This window comes from Syngnathus leptorhynchus, chromosome 9 (assembly GCF_054491065.1).
Source record: "Syngnathus leptorhynchus isolate UIUO chromosome 9, UIUO_Slep, whole genome shotgun sequence".
Classification (NCBI taxonomy): Eukaryota; Metazoa; Chordata; class Actinopteri; order Syngnathiformes; family Syngnathidae; genus Syngnathus; species Syngnathus leptorhynchus.
Window position 1 is genome coordinate 11,806,973 of NC_141203.1, and position 23,730 is coordinate 11,830,702.

The 23,730-nt window shown below is 44.2% G+C and overlaps 1 protein-coding gene across 1 annotated transcript in view; it reads left to right on the forward strand.

Moving 5' to 3' along the window:
- LOC147051235 (uncharacterized) overlaps positions 1–22,390 on the forward strand; it is a 30,125-nt gene extending 7,735 nt beyond the window's left edge. The window contains exons 2-3 of the mRNA XM_085920743.1: positions 1,468–1,648; positions 21,908–22,390. Coding sequence (XP_085776869.1) covers positions 1,468–1,648; positions 21,908–22,010 — 284 coding nt within the window. The 3' untranslated portion in view covers positions 22,011–22,390. The remainder of the gene's footprint in view (positions 1–1,467; positions 1,649–21,907) is intronic.
- The last annotated feature ends 1,340 nt before the right edge of the window (positions 22,391–23,730 follow it).

The following is a 23,730-nucleotide window of genomic DNA, read 5'->3' on the forward strand; positions in this document are numbered from 1 at the left end:
GCTGCTGTCGCGATTTCCAGCAAGGTGTGACGAAATGCCAAAAGGACATTTCGGAGATGCGATCAGATGTGAAACTAAACTTCAGAGCTCTCAGTCGGAACTTTGGTACACATAATTGTATGTTGATGTTGAGGGTCACAGGTGAGCGTGCTTTTGATTTTGTAGATTTCAGTCGGAGATCATACAAAAACTTGAGATCACGATCAGTTTGATCACTGGAAAAGTTGATTCATTTCAGTAATTCACTTCAAAAAAGTGATGCTCATGAATTACAAAAAAAAAAATCCTGTTAAATATTATTTTTCTAGATTAAAAAAAAAATTCAGCTAAATTTTATAACCATCAAAGTGATAAAATAAAATTACTTAAATTTTTCCTCCCAAGTGATTGTGATCTAGTCCAATCTACCATTTACATTAACCACTGGCGGAGCTAGAAGGGAGGGGGCACAGGGGCACTGCCACCCCCCTGAAATATGATTCGCCGCACCCGAACTGGATTGTCCGGCTCAGTCTACTTCCGAGTCAACGACATTTGCCTTAAGAAACTACACTTTAGCAGGCAGCCGTCGACAAATTTCCTCGTCGTCGAATCATTACCGTCTCCTCGCTTTAGTAAACTTTCTTCATGTGGTTTCAGTGCCAGAAGGAGCTTTTTTTTTTCTTTTTGTTCCATTCACATGCTCTCCTCTCACTCGCTCAGTCCCTGGTGAAGTGCTGTACTCTAGTGATATTTGAGAATTGCTTTCTGGGGCCATATAGGTATAATTCTCATGTTCCCCGCCGACCTGCCAAGTGCATTTGGCGGATGCCAGCTGGAAGGCTTTCACGTGTGGGCTTGGTTTTAGGAGGGGGGGGGAGAAAAGACCCGGGCCAAGTATGGAGTACACAGTTAAGTGTCTGTAGACCTTGAAGGTGCTACTCTCAGACGCTTGGTGTTTAGTCATGATGCGGGTCCATTACCTTTTAAGTTGAAGTGCTTGTGTTTAGTCGGCTGTATCTATTTACAGCGCCTGTAGTTTGGAAAAAAAGGAATCTACCCGGGGTGACCCGGCTCAATTTATTGACACCGGTTTCCACTGGTCGGTAATAGACTGGAAGTCTCAGATAATGCCTTTGATCGATCATCGTGAACAAATTTCATTTGCCCCGATCGATAACTGTTCACGGTTGACCGAACCCCGAAGAAATGTATTCGTTTGAGATTTCGTTTTGTTTGGTTTTGATTGAGGCTTGAGATCGGGGCTCTCTTCTGCTGCTGTTTATATGGCTGGAGGTTGCAACAATCATATATATATTTTTTTTTTAACATGTGAGTGTAATAATTTTATTCATTTTTGTTCAGGAAAGGTAATAGAAGAATGATGTGGAAACACAGCAGGGGGGTGGGGGGAATGAACTGACTGGTAGGAAAAAAGGAAAAGACGTTTCCACGCCTCAACCTTTTGCACTTTCCTCCATGTTTCAGCTTTTCCCGATCATGCTCTGGAGAATGCCCCGCAGACATGCGAGCCCGAGCGCCCGGCCCCGCCCCGCCCTGCCCTGCCCGCCGTCGCCGCCGCGCTGTTCCGAGCCGGGCCGCCACCTTCCGTACTCGCAGACAAAAACAGCATGAGATGGCGAGTCCACATGGATAAACATTTACCGTGGTAGGTGTTGCTTCAGGCAAGTGCTGTCAGGTGGGGGGTTGAGCGACCGGCGCTGGGGCATTCACAATCTCGCAGAGGTGGATTTACCTTGTTTTGACTTGAGGACGGAAGGCCGACATTTTAGTCAGCTCATTTTTTAAATTGGACAAAAGTATTGCGGCAAGTCAAATGTGGAAGTTGGAGCTGGAAACCACTCCCAAATTTTATTTATTTATTTATTTTTGTATTTACTGTCTGGCCTTCCTATCCAAATGTCTAATATGGTTATAGCCAATGAAATTCTCCTTTAAATAAAAAAACCTATACTAATAAGAATTAAAAAAAAATATATATAAAAATCCTCCTTGCTGAGATTGGTTGAAAAGTGATAAACTCACATTACATCAAATAAATTCTTATATTATTCTCGTTTGAGGGACTTCTCGAAAATATTAGTCGCTAAATTGCCTCTGTCTGAAAGCGCACATTAATAATTGCTAGTCTATGAATCTTTGAAACTTCAAACAACGGCGAGGCGAGATGGCGCTGATAGTCTCTGTTCATCTTATGAAAGAAATTTCTCAAACTATTATTATTTTCCTCTTTTCCATTGCCGCTCTTGCTTTGGGGGGGATCTACCTTACGAGGTGACTGACCAGTGTCGCCGGCTCAACGAGGACAATGCGTTTGGTCGGCGGGTTTAAATTTGGCACAGGTTAGGCGGCGAGGCATGAGATGCATATTGTTTGTGTTCATTTGAATAAGGACAAATGTCAGATTTCCATGGCTGCGGGCAGCCTGCATGTTAGATGATCAACTCTTTTGGGCCCCCGGACGTGGGGTCATCAGTAGCGCTTCCAGGTCACTGTCAGCGCATGGCGGTTTGGGGCCATAATTGACCTTTTGACAGAGCGCAAAGAGACAGCCCTTCTCCCAGGGCAGGAATAATCACTTTGCATTTACTGCCGGCCGCTCGCATGTCAGCTAATTAAAACGTTTGTTTCCATTCACAAACGTTTTGGACATTTTTTTTTATTTTCAAAGCAAGCATTCATAAAAAAATAAGTCAGCTAAAACTTATTGACTAAACACATTTATGTCATTAAAAAAAAATACTTAAAAATATAACTGGCAAAAAATATCTATTTTCCCGCTTTAATGCAAGGCGGATTATTTTTTATATTTGGTGAATATCTTTATTATGTGTGAACAAATGAGTCAGTACTTCTCAAGGCAAACTGTAAATGTGCCCTTATTCGCCATTGTCCTTGTGTGTGTGCGCTCGTGTGTGTGTGTGTTTGTGGCTGCAGATAAAGGTTGCGCACAGCCCCGTATCCCACAAGCCCTTGAGCTCCCTAAGGCTCCTTTCGGGGCGCAGGATCTCCAAAGAAGCGTGCCTTCACCCTTCACTGTGTTCGTTATTCCTCACAACATTGCACCTTGGGCCATGTCTCCTCCCTCCTTCCCTCTTTGTGGCCCTTAACATTCACTTTCATTCACACCATCTACTCGCTTCACATGTAACATTTTGTTCTCGTCTCCCTCCGATCGTTCGGAATGCTCCGGGATGAACGATGTTTATTTATTGTCTGTTGAGTTGCATTTGGACGGCTAGCTATAACGTGTTACGCAAAATGGCCGAATGTGGTGGTGGTGTTTTATGTGTAGTTTGCGAGTGAATTTCAAGATAAATAGCTTTATTTTTGAAAAAAAAACTTTACTGCCCGCTTGTAAGTCAACTTAGTTGATTTCAGTGCTCCCATGCAGTGATTGAATATGAAAATGAAATCTTTTGCGACATTTTGTATCTTGAAAAAGTTCTGGCAACTTTATGCCAAGGAACTATGTTGGCCTGAGAGGCGGAGCTTCATTTAGTCAGCCCAGAGCGCTGTTTAATAGAAAAATCGTAATCTACTGCCATCTAGTGGCATTTAAGAGCAATTTATATTTATTTGTTCCTACTTTTTGGTTCGTGGCAGGCGATCGTTTAAAGACCGAAGTTTGTTTTCATTTCATGCCACCGGCACATTTAATGCGTTTCTCACCATGACAGTTTTATGGAAATCATTTTCCCATAACTACCCAATGAATATCATTTATAAACATAACCATTTCTTAATGTTAATTTATCAATAGATTTGGTTCTAATGTCCGTCAATACCGAGCATGATTATCTTTGTTGTCGTATTTCTCGACATTATCGGTTCTCATTAGATTGCAGGTGCACTTGTATTTTTTACTAAATCCATTCTCACGAGTTGCAGTGTGGATAGAAAATTGCTCACCGTATCTTGAATGAGATCTGGTGAGTATTTAGAGAGAAAAAAAAAAAAAAAAAGCTGCTGTAGCAATGCCAAGGGCCATGCCTTTGAGTCGGGGGTATTACATTATTAATTAAAATACAAGTCGCCTTGTTGCCCATGGCTGTACAATGTAACACACTTGATTGAATCAGCTAGTGGCAGCAGAGCCCGCTGCAATGGCTCTTTTGCGCTAGGAGGGATAAAAGGAATTTCAGGGCGCATTACTCTACGCACACAAACACGTTTGGAGGAACGGGCTGCGGCCGGCGCTCATTGAAATCTCTGCTCCGAGAACGGATTTGCGCTTAAAAAGAATTCATGTAGCTTTTTAGTCACCTAATTGACCAAGATTATAATCATTAATAATATTACAACAAGCAGAAAAGAATGATTCTCTAAAAAAAACAAAAAAAAAACAGGCTAGCTACTTGCTTGGACACTCCCAAATGAAATTTGAACATAAAACAAAGAGAATTACACACTGTGTTTAATCAAACTGGAAACTGCTAGCTCAATGCTAACACTCAAAGTAAAAGTGCATTACTGTGCTCGCAAAATGAGCATTATAGATGTTATAATGCTTTAACCAACGAATATTTGAATACTGCAGACAGATCAAATAGGCATATATTCTTTATCCTCAGCAAAAATATCACTAATACTGTCACAGTAGTTACAACCTCTACTTTATATTCTTTTCTTGTTGAAGTGCATGTGCTAGAAAAGCACGCTTACTGAATTAGCATGCTATTATGACGAATTGCAAAAGAAGCATTCACTTTTTTTTTCGGGAAACTAGATCGTTGTCGATGATAAGGGCGCCCGCTTTTCATCCACGCACGCACCATATTGCCTGTAGTTTCTCACAACGGCGTGGATGCAAACTGCAGCAGTCCCTCTTCATCCTCATTAAGGCGCTGCTCACAGAAGTGTGAATATGTAATCTTTTAATAGCCGCCCTGACAGAGAAAAAGTTAGTCGCAGTTCTTTTAGTACCCAGGTGGGAGTGGTAATGGCACCTAATGAGGGTTGGCACGTGTGTGTGTGTGTCAGCCATCTCGAGAGACTCAGGTAAATAAAAGAGGAGGAAGTCGCCCTCCCTCCCTGTCTTCCCCTTGCCTCTGATTCCTCATGACCTCCAGTCGAGGTCTGTTCGATGTAGTCCAGGTCAGGGGATACATTTGAAAGCTGCAAATATCAAATCCAGCCCAAGGCTTTTTTACATTTGCTCCCGTGCTCCAGGTAATCGCAATGCGTAGATCAGTCCGGGGGCCTTCCCCTGCTCTTGTCACTATAAGCAAATCACCGGATTAATTACTTCTTAATATAGTCCGGCTTCGCAACTTGATGACATTTTTTTCATTAAAAAAAAAAAAAAAATTAAAATCACGTTGGAAGGATCTTTAAGACCGGGCTCCATTTTGGAAACAAAGAGTTTTCCGGTATACGGGCCCTGATTGTCACGTGCGGCGCGAGGTTGTGAAGTGTATCGAGAGGCACAGCCGAGCGAGTCCGATAGTCTGCGCTCGATTGATAACTCCGCCTGGTTTCAAATCCTGGCACAACAATGCAAGCGCAGCCTCGCTTGCTCCACTGAGCAACAATAGCGCTCACTGGCAGCGACGCTGTAACGATGACAGACAACAATACGCCAGCGCTTTGCTCATTGGCTGCTCCTTTCTGGCGCCTTTTGATAAGAATATTTTAACTTTATTACTGATTTATCCAGCTCGGTTATTTTCAAGCTTTGGTGGTGTTTAGATGAAGCCAAAATAGTTCGTCGAGGAAGATTTGTTGGCAATTACACGATAAGAGAGATGTTTGAGATATTGGACTTTTCTTGGCTTCTACTGGTCGGTGAAATAAAAAGCTTGTTTTGAAGAATTGTTTTCGATCTGCTGCTTCTTCAGAAGTATTTGCGTGAAATAACAAAATATGCACTTTGTGATTTTTGCTTCAAAATTTTGTTCACATTAAAAAAAAACCCTCAAAACTACAAATCCATGCTGAAGTATAGTGCCCCATAAGATGTGATAGATGAGCAACCAAACCATGTCTGCCATCTAGATGTAAATGGTGGTATTGCAACTTGAAACTACAAAACTAAATTTGACACCAACGCTTCAACTCAAGTGGCCACTTTTTGACGTTTCAAACCAGTGCTTTTGCGCCAAACAAGTGATGACCCAAAATCAAATTAAAGCTAAATTAGTCCTTCTAAGAAAGGAAACTAAAATGTTTTTTTTTTTTCTTTCCATTTGTTCCTGTCGCTCGGCATTTCTAGCGTCGGGCCGCTAGCCGGGAGGTCGGCTGGAGTGTAAGCGTTTTTGATGTGGATGGCCCCTGGTCAGAGGCCAGGCCCTGGCTGTTAAAACGCAGCCTCTTTTGTGCGTCCCGAGCAGCCGTGCCAGTCCGATTCCGCCCCTGTCGCTAGGGGTGGCGAGGCATTTACCCGCCGCGCGCATTCATTCATTCATTCATCGCGCTGGCATTGCTTGATGCGGGGCTAAATGGCATTGTTACAACGTGCCTCTGAGAAGTGTTGACAGGCCCATATGCTAATTTTAATTAATAAAAAGGAGGGGGGGGGGATTTATTCACCTCGACTCGGCCGCGGAATTCCTGCCGCACCTAGGCTGGCAAATGTAATTGCGGCAAACTCAAATGAGCTCATTAGGAAATGTATTGAATTTACACATTATTTCCAGTAGTTAGGCGGAGTTATTTTCCCCCAGGACTCAATTACATACTCATTTGTGACTCAGGTGAATGGCTTTCCGGTGACTTCCTCAACTGCGAGAATCATACTTGCTGAATAATTTGCAAGACAGCCCGCCGTACACGGATATCCATTGACGTTCATTTGCGTGCGGATGCCACGACGGGGGGAAACGCGCCGACCAGATAACGAGCCCCTTTTGTTCGTTTATTCACTTCATTTGATTCACTCTTAGCATGTTATTCACTTCCGAATCATTCCGGCCCACGCTCGCGTGTCCTCGCTTCGGTTTCTCGCTCCCTTTGGTCTTGTTTGCCGTTCAGACGGACATTTTATGAGCAAACGTGGAGTCTAGTAAAAAGTGGGGGGGGGAGTCGCCCCATTGCCCCCCCCCCCCACACACACACCTATGCCCGCCCCTGCAATCAATATCCACTGCTTAAAGGACAAAATTGCCACCAACAATGCTATTTGTTAGCCCGTCTATTAGGTTTTTCATTGTTTGTTAGCATTAAGCTAACAGACTTTCATGAAGGCAAAGCTATGTGTTTGTTATTAAAACAAAATGTCATTTTTTTTTTTCAGTCAAGTTCTTTTATGAACAATTGAATATCCTTCTTAAGTTTTCTCGTGATTTCTCGCACTCTTCCTCGTGTGTTGTTCTGCGGCGTCCTCGCCTCACGGAGTCGCCAAAAGGGAGGCGGGAACGGTCCCAATGTGGCGCCGGCCGGCCCCTCCGAGCTTCAGCCCAAACACATCCCCGGCACTCAGCTGTAAATACCACCAACAGCTGGTGGCGCGCAAGGTAGTCAGTCGTGCTTCACAAATGCCTGGCCTTCTCCGTTGGGGGAGGAAGGGCGGGGGGTGGGGGGATGCAGAGGCATGAAGCCTCACATGCTCCTTTTGCCAACCAAGTGCCCGTAAAGCAAAACTTGTTCAAGCAACGAATAAACAAATCAGAGCATCTTCTCATCGAGGCTATAAACAGCTTTTGCTAAGTAGACCGACAAGGATGTCCCGTTTCCCAAAAAAAAAAAAACAGCGCCAAGTCCTTCCTTAGATGCAACCGTCCGTCTGTTTGCAGAGATAGGAAGGAGCAGAGTCACCTTTGAGCCCCGGCGGCCCGTCTAGTGCTCCCGGTATCACGCGTAATGACATTCAATGTGGCCCAGATCACATTTAGGATAGCTGATTTGATGCATCTGTACGCCAGCAAGCCTAAAAGAATACCCCCCCCCCCCTTTTTCCCGTTCTCCAGTTTAAACACAATCCATTTTCCAGTGTAAATCACTTGTCAGTCTCTTGCAAATGTAACAGCTCTGATGCGAGCGAGGGGAGGTGGAGACCGGGAGAGTAAAGATTATCTTTCGGGGCCATTTCGCCGACACCGTTTGCGTTGACGGCGGACTGACAGCTCTTTCGCTGATGACTGACAGGTGTCCTTTGAAACGCCGGCGAAGAAGCTTCTGTTCAGACTGTTGAAATGCATATTTGGAGCTCTTATCACAAAAGCGCGGATGGCCCAGATAGGTGCCGTTAACATTGCAAATGGCTCCGGAATTATTCATTGTCAGTGCTGTGGGAAAGAATCGGCGGAAAGGGGAGATGGAGGGGCGTTGCGGATAGGTGGCGGCGGCGAGGGGGGGCGAAGTTTGATTATTCCGCTCACACAATGGCAAGGCGCTTAATGATTCCTCTCCACCTTGGCAAGCGGCATGTGCTGACTTGAGGCGCTAGCGGCGAGGTGACACAGGTCCGGCCAAGTGTTAGAGCAAGATCATACGTCCGGGCCCCATTTTAATTTCTAATACATTAATCTTGTCCTCACAGATCCATCCATGAATATTCCGAGGCTCCTTGTTTTGTGGCGGTAGCCTGTCTCGCTTTCATCTATTCAGGTGGTTTCATTCACCGCCAAAAAAAGCCGGCTAAATGGAGCCGATCAGTCAATGACAAGCGGGCTACAATAGAACCCCCCCCCCCCCCTCGCTAACGTGTCCCTTTCCTCCTTTCAGCCTTCTGATAGACAACCCTGACACCTGCTCCCTCGGGAGAGGCTCGGCCAAGCCGCCGCGCTGTTCCGTCGGAGACTCGCCTTACTTTATCAGCCCATAAAGGATTGTCACAGGTGACTCTATCAGCGTAGGAATGGAGCTGCCCCCCCACCCCCACCCTTTGACCCGTTCCCGCACGCCGCCGCCGTCGGATTAAGGCTCGCTGTCGTACACGCGCGGCGCTTTTGTTAGCTGCCATTAATTAGCATTGTCTTAAGTTCATTAGACCGCTGCTGGGGTTGTTTCTAATGAGCCGACGTAGGCCACCTACATCCGCCTGAGATTGTCCGGGCTGACCCGACGACGACTCCTCGGCGTAATGACACGTACAGATAGAGGCGCTCTGACCGACGTGCGCTTTAATGGTCTCGTTTCCACTTTTAACGACAAGGACGTGGAATACAGTGAAGGCCATTCCGAATGTGTCGTTTCGCCCCACCGTGTAGATCGGACGGCGTTTGGGATTACCGGGGTCTTCATTTTGTCCCCAAAATGATGCTCTGGGGAGAGGACCGATATTTTAACGCAGGCGAGACAGGCCTCCCCCTCGAGGAACAGCTCCGCTGACATCGGCTGCGGCAAACTTGGGATTTATACATTCTGTTTTCTATTAATACGGAGATGAATGCAGGTGCCTCGTAAAATTAGCCTTGGCAAATTTGTTGCCGATAGAAAAGTGATGTATGAGCTTTTTGAAAGAAAAATGTCTTGAGATTTGAAATGAATTTATCCTCACTGGCCTAGTCTGGCATGGCAAGCGTTTAATCTGGTGATGGCGAGTTAATAGACTGGCACACTTTTTTGTTGTTGATGGAAAAAGCGCAGCAAATTAGCTGTGAAATGCTTTGAGGTCTTTTGGAAGGGCTTTCGACCTTCAAGGAAGCTTCTTCGGGCCTCCTATGGGGGCTTCCGTGAGAGGGCGTTGTCAAGTAGAGGACGCTGCTGAATTCAGAGATTTATTTGAAATTCCCCCCCCAAAATCTTTTCGTGACCTACCTGAAAACATTTCTATCTCAAATCATCTTTCCCCATTGGAATGAATGGAAATGTCATTAATTTGTTCCACCCCCCCCCTCAAAAAAAGTGCGTTGTACATTATGTTCATCTGTTTATCCCTCAGAATTTACATTTTAAATTGTATAATATTGAATATCAGGAAATTGTTTTCAAAATAATTTTAGACTTTTACTCATTCACTTTCCTCAGGACAAACGTGTATGCTAATGAGCAAGCAAAAAAAAACGTCGCAACAATACCAATCTTCCAACTTGCGCTTTTTACGCCTAATCAACAAATATTTTCCACGTCCACTTTACCTCCCGCCAACTTAATCAAATCTTGTGAATTAATCAATATGCTCTTTTGTTGTTTTCCCACTGCATTAGAAAGTAAAAGCACTCCTGATTTTGAACAAACGCATGAATGCTGTATTTATTTACCTGCCACTGTGCTAACTTCTTCTCCGCCGCCAATAGGGAAGCTCCGGGATTGGGGGGGGGAGACATTAATTCACTGTGTCAGCCTGTCCCCATGGAATATTTATGATGCTAAATACATTTAATTAGACCGTGCAGCTCTGATGGAAGAGAAAAACACTGTCAATTGAAGAGAGAGAGAGAGAAAGAAAAAAAAGGTCTGGCCCTCATGATGCCTGTCTGTAAATGCAAGTTAATTTTCAATGAAAGGATATCTGAAGTGCTTCATAAAGTCATTGCATCACCAGATCACAAGCAACATCTGGCCTGCATTAGCATTTAGCATATATTTCTTTAATCCCTTTACATTGATAGTTACGCCATACATTATTACCTTAAACGGGATCGCTGTGATTTAACAAATAGACCATAATCACCTCGTCATTTGGTCTTGACGGAGAAAAGCTTTATAGACTCGGGCGCTTTAATGAATTTGACTTTTATCACGCACTCCTTGATTTGAAATTATCGCAATTAATTCCAGCTCCTCACAGCTAGAGGTAAGCAAAAAAAAAAAAAAATGCTCTTGCAAATCAAAATGAAACACTTTTGGGTTCGGCCCTAGATCAGGAAGGGACAGACGGGATCCGACAGCCTGGAGTAAAGTGAGACATCATGTCGGCCTGTGATAAAAACAGGGGCGCGGTAAATAATAGCCGCTTCTCATCTTGACATCTGTCATCCAATTCCAAACGGACGGGGAAATGACCGCCACTCTATCGGGCCGTGTCGCCGGGGCCATGCAAAATAGACGATGGTATCAGTGATGTGCCGAATGGCGTTACTCCCAAAAAAAATCTAATGTCATTAAAAGGCGTTCCCGCCGTCTGGAGATGGCGTTGTGGGGTTCCTCGCCGCTTGACTGACACGCAGATTAAGTGCGCTGACAGGCAGCACAATAAAGTCATCAGAGAATGTGACATGTCAGTCGGGGGGGGGGTTGACGGGATGAATTGTCACTCGCGCTGTCACCGCCCATCTTCTCCCTTATCCGTGATGTCCCGTACGCCACCGTGGGAAAACGGGCCATAGAGCTCAGACAATGTTGATTCAGGTAGAGGACAGCCACTCCAGGCTCCCTCTCTCACTACATGTTTGTAAATCTCCTGACAAGAAAAAGAAGGAGGGATGGATGGATGATGTGCGAGTAGGTGAGGGCCTTGTTGCACAGTGGAGCCGCAAAAAATGGATCAAAATTGAGCAATTTTGATCTGGGAAGTAGCTCGCCAACTTTTTCTTTTTACTCCAAAGACCGATTGTAATGTAATTGGCTTGAGTTTGCTGGTTTATATGTCAGAATAGTAATTAATAGAATAATTATAGTCATTAAAAAAAAAAAATTCACAGCCAAGTTAAATACAACTGAACTATTTCCAAAAACATGTCTGTCAAAAAAGTACAAAAAAAAGTGCAGTATTGTATTCAAAAGAAGCAATGATTTGATTATATTTCATATTTTGAATGTGTGAGTTTTATTTTTATCGAAGTTAGCCAAATTAGACAAATTACAGTCCAACTAATTTGACCTGGCAAATGCAATTTTGTTATTCACTACAACACCACCAGGTTGATTTTCCAAAAATCCTTTCAAAACTCTCCAGAATGGACTTTCATGTTTCAGCTTCTCTCTCCACAGTTGATGATGTCATCAATAAAAATAGGTGCTAGCGCTCAGACTTGAATGCAGAGATTTTTTTTTGGGGTCTAAATGCTCATTAATCTGACTAAATGACTTTTTATTTTCCCCATACCCATGTCTCCAAACTGCAAATTTTTAGTATTTAAAAAAATAAATAAAATTCAAGCATGAAGGTGAGGAAAGGAACCTCTGAGTCTACACTTTGGCCAAAAGATGGCAATGTTGCAGTGCCGAATCTCAGCCAGCTTTCTGCTGCCTAAACACACACACACACACACACACACACACACACACACACACACACACACACACACACACACACACACACACACACACACACACACACACACACACTCTCACACACTGGACCCTCTGCAGCTTTCTGCTTTTCACATCCCCAGAAACGAGTAATCCTCATCCGCTCACTGAAGATTCCGCGCTTTCTCATGTACTAAATTAATCTTATTTTTATTAGATTTCTTAAAGCAATACAACAAACTCAACGAGACATTTTACCAACCAGAAGCATCATTTGAGCTCTCATCTAATTTCTCCTCCAAATTTCCCTTTTTTTTTTTTTTTTTGCCACATCGCACAGAGCATTTTGCGCGATAACTCGAACGTCATTAACAACGGCAGACGTTCGCCCTTGTAAGTCAGACCCTGTAACGGCTTTGTACGTTCTCGTAATTGGGTCGAGCCAACTAATTATGTGAACTTTTAAAGATAGTCCAAAAGTGTTTGAAATGATACTGTTAAACGGCTTGCTTGGCGGTCTGCTAAATTGCTAACAAATTTCAATTTCAGCTTTTTAGGAATTGACAAAAATAGCAAAGTGACATTTTTTTTTTCAGACATTTTGAGTGGTGCTTGTTCATAAGACTGGAAGCCATTTTCCGGCATTCCACAGATCCGGGACCGCTCGGTTCCTGTGCCACGTTCCGTCGTGCCGCTTTCCACTTGTGACATTCAAAATCCTCACAAGAGGCGTCGCCGTTAATGCTCTTCGGCTTTTCTTTCCAACACTTCCTACGGCCGGCTGTTATTTATTATTTTTTTTTTCATGAGTGCAAGAATATGTTTCAGTGCATAAGGTCAGTACATAAAAAGGAAGAAAAGAGCAGTCAAGTCTGAGCCAGGTTGCTTTTGTGCCTCGGGCGACTATTGTTTGCTGGTCATGGCGTTGGAACCAATGTGAGGCGGAGATAGACTGTAAAGCGTCAATATTTGAAATTTCATGTTCAGAAACATCTCTGAAGGAATCACGGCAGAAAAAAAGGAAGTGTGGGTAAAGTAGGGAATGATTTTCTTTTTTTATTTTTTTTTTCTCTTGCTGCCTAATCCTACCATGGCCTGCGCTTCTCCTCTACTATGCCAGTCACATTTTCTAATTAGCTTTCCCTGTGGAGGAAGAAGATGGATTATATTTTAATATCTAGGGCCTAAAATTAGTTTATATTCTAGCAAGTTAGCACTTCTTGGAAGTTGATTTAGCCTTGAAGCCGTAGAAGGCGCCTGCTCGCAATTAATCATTTTCTCTCGTCGGCGGGCAAAAAAAAAAAAAAAAGGAAAAAAAAAAAGAGGCTCGGCTTGTCAGCGAACGGATCACAATAGGTAAACACCTCGTTTACACTATTTAGAAATCACCTCTGCCGAAGAGTACAACCGCTGACACCCTCGATTGTTCCGCCCCAACCGCCGTTATTAATTACGAGAGCGCTTTTTAACAAAGCGACATTGTCTGACTAATCATCGACACGGAATGATTAAAGATGCACTTTGCCTTTTTTTGAATGACTTTTTTTTTGTTGCATTTTCTTCTTCTATGCTCATTCATGAGCTCCATGTCACTTTTACCCCCTCCCCTATTCACAAATTTGGCTGGCCTCTATCCTCTTTGCAGCGACCTGAAATGCCTTTGCAGGAAAATAATGACTTTGCTGTTATTCATATGTTTAACATTTTTTGATATTCAGATTTTTTTTGTAAATCTATTTGTATTATATTTCTTTTATATATTGAATATATTATTTTCTATATATTATGTTGTATATTTTTGTATTTATATATCTATATTTATATATTTTAATATTTTATTGATACATTTTTTTGTGTCGTTAATTTCCAGCAGGAGACAGTCGTTTTGTGCTAACACTGACCGCTAGTTGGAACCGTTCATATTTCCTTGCACCTCGTTCTAGGCTAGTTTGGTCAAAAGGGTTGCGTATCTTGTCCCCCGATGCAATCATAAAGCATTAATCTTCAAAAAAAGTTGCCGCCGAGAACAGCAATCTAACTTTGAGTGAAAAGTGCTTGACATCAGGTGAAGCCGTCGCGCACGCGGCGCCGCTAGCTCACCGCCACCCAGCGTGAGGAGCCGGGCCTGCTAAGCCCGGACGCGGCGGGCTTTGGAGTGCGCCGTTGCGGCGACTCGAGCTAGAGGATCATCGCGTTCCTCTCCTCCCATGGAGATGAGCATCGTCGGCCAATTTCATATGCGGGGCTCGGCCCCTGGGTCTGAGTGGAGGTGGGCCGGGTCCACCCGCTATGGCGGCTTCATTAATCAACCCGCCAAGGCTTAGCGGCAAACCCCCTCTCCGCCCTCTCGTAGACAACCCCTCGGATTAGGCAGAGCCGGCGAAATGTCATCCCAAATCTGAGTCTTGATGCAGATAATCATTTCAATAATATTTCTCCATTTGTGCCCCCGATACCTTGGGAATAAAGCTTTCCCACTGTCAGGTAGCATAAGACTACAGTTGGTGGGGAATACTTGACTCCATGCCAGATGGCTTAGCCGTGCTTGCAGCATATGTTCAACAAGCGCTCCTGTGCCAAGCATGCATTAGCTTTTTTTTTTTTTTTTTAATTAATTTTAGACAGGCGGGCCACGCTGACGTATAGATTTAACGACGCTATAGAAAATCAACGTGTCTTTTTAAAATGAGCAAAAAAAAAGACGATTTCCGCAACGGATGCCGCCACGCAAAAATGACCATTTAGCCCGATGAAAAGAAACAGTACTGCATGGGAGGGCAAATTTATTCATTACCACTAAGTTGAACTTCCCTTTAGTTCTCCTCTCAGTGACTTATGGTAGTGAGGAAGGAGGGGGGAGGGGGGGGGGGAGCGAAGGCGGCGGCAGCGGTGGCGGCGTGCTGAAAATGTCAATAGAAATAGTAAGTGTGAGAGGCAAGGCTTGCCTAATTAGTGCCCATTTAGATTTTATGACGGCTCTGAGATCTGCTCTTCCTGACGGAGAGCACTATAGTTGCATATTGTCCTAGCCTGAGGGAACCATCGGAAAATCCAGATTTATTGGACCTATCATACCAGCATATTTCATTTGCCATTATGAGATGCCATCTTGCAATGATGCCGGATTATTTATTACAGATTAAATCCTGGGATCTGGCTCTTTGAGGAACATTTCCAAGTACCATTCCTCTTATTAACTTCTTCATTATCCGCCCCCTCTGCGATCTAAACGTTCCTTTCCTTCTCACCTGCATGTTACCGATTGCAGCTTTTTTTTTTTGGGGGGGAGGGGTCTTTTTTTTAACACCCCGATACAACACGGCTCGTCTTTTTCGCCCGATCTACTTTAATTTCATTGCCGTACTCGAGCTCATAAGTCTCATAATTGCGGATTTTTATGTGGCAGAAAATCAGGAGAGAAGTTGAGAATTGTGCCGTCTCCAGATGCTTGACGGGTTTTTATATATTTTCCTATATGGCTGAGTGTTTATTTAGCATGTCCCTTAAAGACCAGGTTGTTGGCATTTATCCTGTTTACACATCAATATGAAAAAAAAGAGAGTTGCATTTAAGTCATTGTGCGACTTGGTATTAAAATGTACTCCATACTGTGAGGGGAGCTCGTCTGGGAATAGCTGGGCCCCGGACTCCCATTACCCAGCATAAAAGTGTCAGCCGCTTTAATTACATTCATGCCTTCCCCAGTCCGTTTTACTGCAGCCGCAATCAGATTTCATGCACAGATCTTCTACCTTTTTTGTCTCAGCCGTCGTGACCTCGCCGGTGCTGAGATAAGGACTTCACTTTTCTCCTCCCAACTTGGGATAGTTTTTTTTTTACGACACTTGTGTAATGGGCCGTACGAGTTTTTCAAGATACGACGCTAATGCTAACACATAGTGCTAAATGCCGTCGATGTTAACGTTGATGCTAAAACACAGTACCGGTCGACGAGGCATTTCGTACCAAGAGTTGGAAAAAAATACAGATTTGTATCGGCGCCTATATGACCCGATTCGGAATGTCAGCGACAAATGTTTGGAAATTTCTATGAACTACAAATTCTAGCAACTGATATTTGAATACAACAATGGAGCAACCCTAAACAAATAATAATAAAAAAAATACTCCTAGGCATCTATTCTTTATCATCTGTGAAGAATGACATGATTTCGGTACAGTCTCTCTGGACTGTCTGTGTTATACTGCCCCCAAGTGGCCAATGAGCTTACACCAGAAGGAGCAGCACAATGTTCATTGAATTGAAGTCAAAGAATTGACTGTTTAACTTTACTGTCTAGATGAAACTCACCACTATGGAATGCTACTTTTTTATTTTTACATTCCAACTTTGCTAAACAACATGCAGGGTTGGATCGGAAGAAAATAGGAAAAGGGTGGGGTGGGGGTCGAGGCTCCACCGGTCAGACTGTTAGTGAGCGCCGAAGAGGCAGTGTCACTTACTGTTTCACGGGGAAGCTTCCTGACCTTCTAGGAGGCAAAGCAAGATTTCTTCCCCCCCCCACTCTTGTTTATACTCCGCTATGGATCAGTGCGTGGAATATGTCTACATCCTCTCAGCCAATTTCACACAAAGGAGGCGCAGTGTGGGCGGCGGACACAAGCCGTTTCCCCCGGACGACGAGGCCCATCCCTCACTCGTGTCCTCTGTCTGCAGAGCCAGACAGACAGAGACAGTCTAATGCTCCACTGGGCCACACAACTACTACACGTCTTTCCTGTGGGCTCAGACTGCACTGCCGGTTCTTATCCGGGATCAGGGATTGATCAGTATATTAAGACCCCCCCCACCCCACCCCACCATCCCTTTTTTTTTTTTGTCACCCCTCAGTGGCTTGTGTTTCAAATGTGTTCTCATGAGAGTTGTGCAAAACGTGACCTCGACTTGAGAGAAGTTCCGAGCGGTTGAATGTATTTGCCGAATGGCAAATATTGCTATATTAGCGTCAGGATACTTTTGGTTAGCATTGATCTCCGCCCCTTATGATTCAATCGCTCATCTCGTGGAATGGTTATTATTTTGCACGACTATTGTTTAGAATACTTTCCTCAAGTCGACTCGTAGACCATTTTCACATCTTTCGCCGCTCGACGGTAAACTCCAGCGGGATCTCATTGAGCCCCCAAATCCATATCCTGGAATAACACACGACGAGTCTTTTGCAGTCGATTTATCGGCCAAATAAGTGGACGTAAAGCACCTGAGTGACTCGTCAGAGAAGCCGTTAATTACCGCTAATGATTTGAATTTGGTGCGCGGCTTTGCTATAAAACAATATTTACGGCGAGCGTTAAGGTCAAGTATTTTTTTACAAAAGTCATCAGAGTCCAAAAAAAAAAAAAAAAATGGTTAAAAACCACCAAACAATACGGTAATTGGCAAATAAGCCGCTCTCATTTTGCATTCCCAATCAAAAAGGTAATCAAAGCTCCCCGAGTGATCCCACTTGAGCGGGGCGGCACACTGCTCTTGCTTCATGCCCAATTGATCTAATTACATAAAGGGAATTATCGCTCTCTGTCTCTCTGATATAGTGCTTTGGCGCCGCATCCGACTGTTCACTTAATTAAGTCCTCATTCTCACCGTGGTGAGGCCATCCAATATTCTGTCTGCCTTCCCACCAACCATCTTTGGCGCTTTGTCTGGCTGCTTTTTTTTTTTATCATCTTTTGAAGTGAAGGTACCGCCAAGCTTGTTGTCACCCGCCTTGTAATCAGCGACCCCCCTGTTACTCAATTATGGGATGTGAATTTGGGCTCTCGGGTGACCTTCTCGCAGTGATCCTTTGGCTGACCCTTCAATCAAGAGTTCCGCTTTCTCTTCTACTGCTTTGTGTGTTGCTTTGCTTTATTTTTATTTTTTTTTCATTTGCCGGATCTTTATGAGGAGGGAAATGAAAGGAAAGCGGGTCATTGGTGTTGTGTTCTCAAGTCCGGACGGCACTTCAGAGGCTGCGAACGGAGGAGGGGGGGGGGGGGGGTCGTGTTTACTTTGATTCGACGTCGGGGACACCTTTGAGTTCAAGGGTCGGAGGGCGGGATGCATCGCTCTGTTGTGGGCAGGTAATCATATCTAGCTTTGTGCTCCTTGTACCCCGACGCTGAGGGTGGCAGCTTAAAGGCTGACTGGAGCCTTGTTTTACCTCCGGATCGGTACTTTTTTTTTTTTTTTTTTTGATATCCTCCATCTGTGTGATCCTGAAGGATTCAGCTCAGCTTGCCGTAGAACTCATCTTTATTGGGACTTTATTCATTCCCCAGGTTTTCAAGATTCCGGGTCGACTAAAGGCGATGCGAAGATTACATCTATTTACCGATGATCTGTCGGAGATACCTCCAGCTGGAGTTTAAAGAGCGATTGCTCGGGACAAGGAAGTTAAAGAGGCAATTACATAATGAAACAGGCCATCAATTCTCTTCACAGCCTTTTTTTTTTTTTTCTTTCCCTTTTTTAAACAAAGATGGCCCTTGGTCGAGCTGACCCGATAGAAGTACGACTGAAATTCTCCTTCATCAAAAAACACAGAGAGCTCTGTCGGCCTTTCTAGCGCTCCTGTAATTTGGATTATTAATTACCCCTTTCCTGGAAGCTCCGCTATTGTATTTGCAGTGTTTCCATGGTGACGCGAGCCCATTGATAAGGTTTTTGTCAGTATCAAGAGAGCTGTATTTAAATGACCCCCCCCCCCATCCCATCCAAACATAGCAATGTCTTTTAATGCAGAGGCTGTTAGAGTGCTTCAATAGACAATTAAATTGGATTTGAGCTCTTTTGCGGTTCCTCATTTTTTTTTTTTTTGTATCCATATGCTAGCAAGCGCAAAATATGTATACTATAAATATTATTCAACTCTTCCCAAAAAGATTCTTCAAGATGCTTATTGCCATTGAATTTGTGTATCTTAAACAACCACGTCACATTTGTTTTTTTAACAATAGTCTGCTAGCTTAATGCTAACACACAAAGCAAAACCCCATTGACGGGCTAACGGAACTAGCATTGATGTTGCTAAAAAGGCAAACCTAGCTTAGATTTGTACACAAATGTTAGCATTTCATTCAAGCAGATTATAGTCTACGTACTCATGAACAACGAAAGAATAGTAAAGCACATAAACACAACGAAGGCACTTTCACCGAACTTTCATTCAGCGGCCGCCGTTGTCGCGATTTGAAAACTCATTCGTACTTTTTCGAAAGCGACTTTTACAAATGTCCTTTGTTTCTTCTCAGTTTTCCAATGTTGGTTTGTCCTTCTATACCGAGTCAAAGAGTGACACGTGTCTGGTCGGTGGCTCTCGTTTGGGCCCAAACAGGACCGACGCCTTCTGTCACAGCCTCCAGCCCCGGGCCCGACGGCAACCTGCTGCCAGGCCTACGAGCGCTGCCAGTTGTAGTTTTTTAATTGGCCATCTGGGGAAAGCGGGATCTAGTGCCTGGATATTAATCAGTAAATTAACCCAGCTCCCTCCCAACGGAGGAACCTCGGCAGCTGTGGGCAGAGAAAGCGAGGCGAGCGCCCGATCGCGGCAGGGAGATGAACCGTGCGCTGAAGAGGCTGGAAAAAGGCGAAGGCTCCCGAATGGACGGGCCGCTGATTGAACATTTCCCTCCGTGTCCTTTTGCGCCACGCTCGGCGCCGATGACCCCCAATTTGTCTGACAATCACATGGAGGATTATCTCCAGCGTGTCAGTGCAGATGTCACAGGTTCCCCACATTCCGAGTTAAGGCTTTGCTTTTCCTGTCCAAACTGGCAAATGTACTGAAATTGCCAATGATTGGAGGAAGAGTGCTCGACTAAAAGTTCAGGGGGAGGTGACTTCTGCAGGGTCTCTCTGCGCCGTGTGTGTAAGTGTGTGTGTGCGATTATCATCTGGGTGTGTGTGTGTGTGTGTGTGTGTGTGTGTGTGTGTGTGTGTGTGTGTGTGTGTGTGTGTGTGTGTGTGTGTGTGTGACTGCAATCGCTGGCGGTCCCCAGAGTTAACCAATTAAAAGGCTAATGAATATATAACAGATTATTAGTATAATTAAACGATATTATCATAATGGCCTGTGTTTACAGTTTAGTAGGAGACCAGACCGGAAAAAAAAAGGCTTTTTTTTTTTTTAAAACCTTTTGCAAAAGAAGGAACTATTTAATTTGACTAGGAAATAATCATGAAAATAAAAATTTATTTACAAAAAAAATTATTATACAAAACATTATAGTTCTCTAATAATAAAATGCAATTTAGAAAAAAAAAAATTACATTTTCCTTGCTGCTAATACTGGCATTATTAATTTAATTAAATTAATCATTTTTTTTTTTTTTTGCGGCTGATCCGCTCAGTCAAATATCCAGCAGACCAAGGTGATTTATCACACTGAGGGAAAAAAATAACATGCAGTGAATGTGGCGTTGTCATGAAGTCTTGCCCATTCATTTGCAACATTGCCCAGATTGGTACAAATCGGTCCGCTTCTCTTGCATTAACTTGGCTTGTCCTCACACCCTATAAAAGCAATTTATTTATTTCAATTATCTTGAATTACTGTTGTATGCAGTACAGTGCTAATTGTATTTATTAAAACTAGAGAGAGTACCAACGCCAGTTAAGGCAAAGAATGAGTCCTCCTTGCCAATAGTTGGCGCTGCACTCCCAAACTAGTAGCAAATCAATTGCAGTACCGGTGGTATAGGTACTTGGTATCGGACATCTCTAATTGTTGGGAAAAATGAGTTTTTAGCAGTCTGGAATGAATTAAAGCCCTTTCGTTTTCACGTGGAAATTGTACGTACACTATGAGTGTGATGCCGGATCGAGTCGAGGCGTCGGCTCCGGGTTCGCCATTGACGCAAAATGTACACACGCAGAAAAAAGAAGCAAAGCTCGTAGTTGCGGATGTCATCATACATCACAGGGAAGCAATGTCAACCGCTGACCCGCTCTCCCACTTAGGTATTCATGCATAGCAAACACAAAGCCTCCAAACGCATGCGGTTGGCGCGCCGCGACCCCACCGAGGGCTTTTACGGCGTGATGTCATCACGCCCCATTGTCATAAACGAACCTCACTCACTTCTCCGCCCGCCTGTCGATAAATTTCCGAGGGGGGGGGGGTGGCCTCGTCCCTCTCCTCGACTGTGCGTTTTGACCGACGTGGAATAATTGCCATGCAAAGAGTTGAATGTTTCCTTTTCTAATTTTAAGGGTCAACAGCATTTTAATACCATTTGAACACGTGCGCGCGCGCGCTGTTTTTTTTATGATGCATGTACAAGCTGCTTTTGATAGCTTAACCAGCCAAGCATGGTTAAAGAGAGGAACCGGAGCAGCTGCTTCCAGGGACCCACTTAATTTAGTCCCCTGACCCCGGTTCACCTGAGTCTGCATGGAAATCATAATGCAATTCAAGTGTGAAGAAAAATGATGTAGTGTGTATTTACCCCAAATATTTATGCAGGGCCTCCTAGCGGTCACGCCAATAGCGGGAAAGCCATGCTTTGTAAGGTGGGTTCCCTCCGCCGGCTTGCTGCTACATTGCCGCGGGCCATTGTTTCCCGCATTATCATTTTCATTGGATTCCATACCAGGCGGCGTTTTTACAATGCTCGCCTCGTACCGTGGCGACGGGCTTTTTCCGAGGGAGGCCCTTTTTGGATATTGAAAGATTTCGCCTGGAGAGTTTCACTTTGTGATTATTATTTTAAAAAATAAAAATAAATAATTAATATGTTCCTTCCTACTGATCAAAAGATACTTTTGGGTGATGTGGCACTTTTCAATAAATATGTGAGTGATTTTGATATCCTTGTGTCCTCTCAAGGTTGCAGTTCACTGAAGCCGACAGCCGCTGCGGGCTTCAACAATGCGGCCATTGTTTAACATCCCGACTCTCCGCTGACCTGATGATGCCACGCACCACCTGAGGGATGAAAAGATAAGTCAACTTTTGATGGCATTTTCAGTTCACGCTGCCAAATTGGATTTTTAGGCCGGCGCCCGAGCCATTAGCATCCTAACGAGTAAGCAAAATCTCCAAACGAAACAACCAAACACCGAAAGCACTCGACACATTTATTGGACCCCCGCCCGATATAAACTTGATGCCGCAATTAACTGCTTTGGTAATTATCCAAATGTTTTTTTGTTTTTTCGGTAGGGAGGGCCTTCTCTTCATCAATAAAAAAATGATGGCGGCAGCTAAATCAACCCTGAAGTTGATGGAAATATATTTTTTTTATTGCTATCAACTCATTCAGTACCATTGACGATTATAGACGTGAATGATATTAACCGGGTTGGCAGTGAATGAGTTAATTGTGATTACTCTTAGGAAGAAGGGTGGGTGGGGGGGGGGGGGGGGGTCAGTACTGTACTGTACTGCACTGCACTGTATGTAATGTCCTCTGGGTAGCAATCCAGAAGCCCATTAGTCTGGTGTAGCTGTATAAAGTCACGGCGAGAGAGGGTGTCTCATCAGAGCTGATAACAGGCTATCTGGTCAAGTCATTAGCTCTCCCCTTATTGAATTCCAGCCAAATAGACCAAATGAAGCTAAATAAAGCTATAGAAGACGAGCAGAACCCCGCAGCCCATTAATGCGCTGCCACTTCAACCCTCCTCCAAGCACGCCACCGCCGCCGTCCGAGCCTTTTGCCGTCTTCGCACTTCTTCTTCTTCTTCCAGCACATGCCTGCCGACTTTCCTCTCCTTTGTCACTCCCAGGTCATCCCTTCTTCTCTATCTCTCTCTCTCCTCCCTGTCTGGGGGCCCTAATGGCGAGCTTGTACAGCAGCTCTGACACCGTCACATCTGCTGGCGGAGAAGCTCTCTGCCTCACCACACAGCCTGCTAATGAGATCTCTCCCCCCCCTCCCTCCCCCCCTCCCTCCCTCCCGCACACACACCCATTTAATTAATACCATAAGAATTTTAATTCTGACTGAATCAATTTAATGTGATGTGATTTTTGTCAGCTCTATTCCCCGAGTAAGGGGGGAAAAAAACAGAGCGGGCCCTGATGCTTATTACATACATCATTTCACGGGCCCTGCATTCCCTGCTGACTTAAACAAATTCTAATTAAGACTAATTAAAGCATCATTTATGAAAACGCTTGTGATAGTTATGCAAACATTCTGGGTGGGTATGCGCTGCATGATAATTACCCCCCGGTTTAAATTAAGACCTGCTCCCTGGCAATTATGCCAGCCACACCGGCGCCTGGAGAAAGGCGAGGGAGGGGAGGGGAGGGGGCGAGCGGGTCGGTGTTCTATATTCCTGCCATCATAGCAGACCTGGCTCCTGAACTATCGCTTTACAATGGTTTTTAGAAGCAACACAAAAGAGGCAGACAGGTGCCGCAAATAGAGAGTCAAGTGATGATCAGAAAGCACTGCCGTGACTGATAGCGCAGCTGAAAAGAGGCGCTGCGGCACTACTTTTCTTTTATCATCGCCTCAATGCCGCTTAGGTGATACTTAGCTGACACGCCGACATACGTATGATTTGGAGATTTAATGTAGAGTGTTGCTACCTTGATTTGTGAGGTGAAGTCAGTCTTTGACCAATATACTAAAAAAAAAAAATCTAATTTTTTGCAAGTAGAGTTCCAAATACTGTTTTGGATCATTCTGACAGAATATT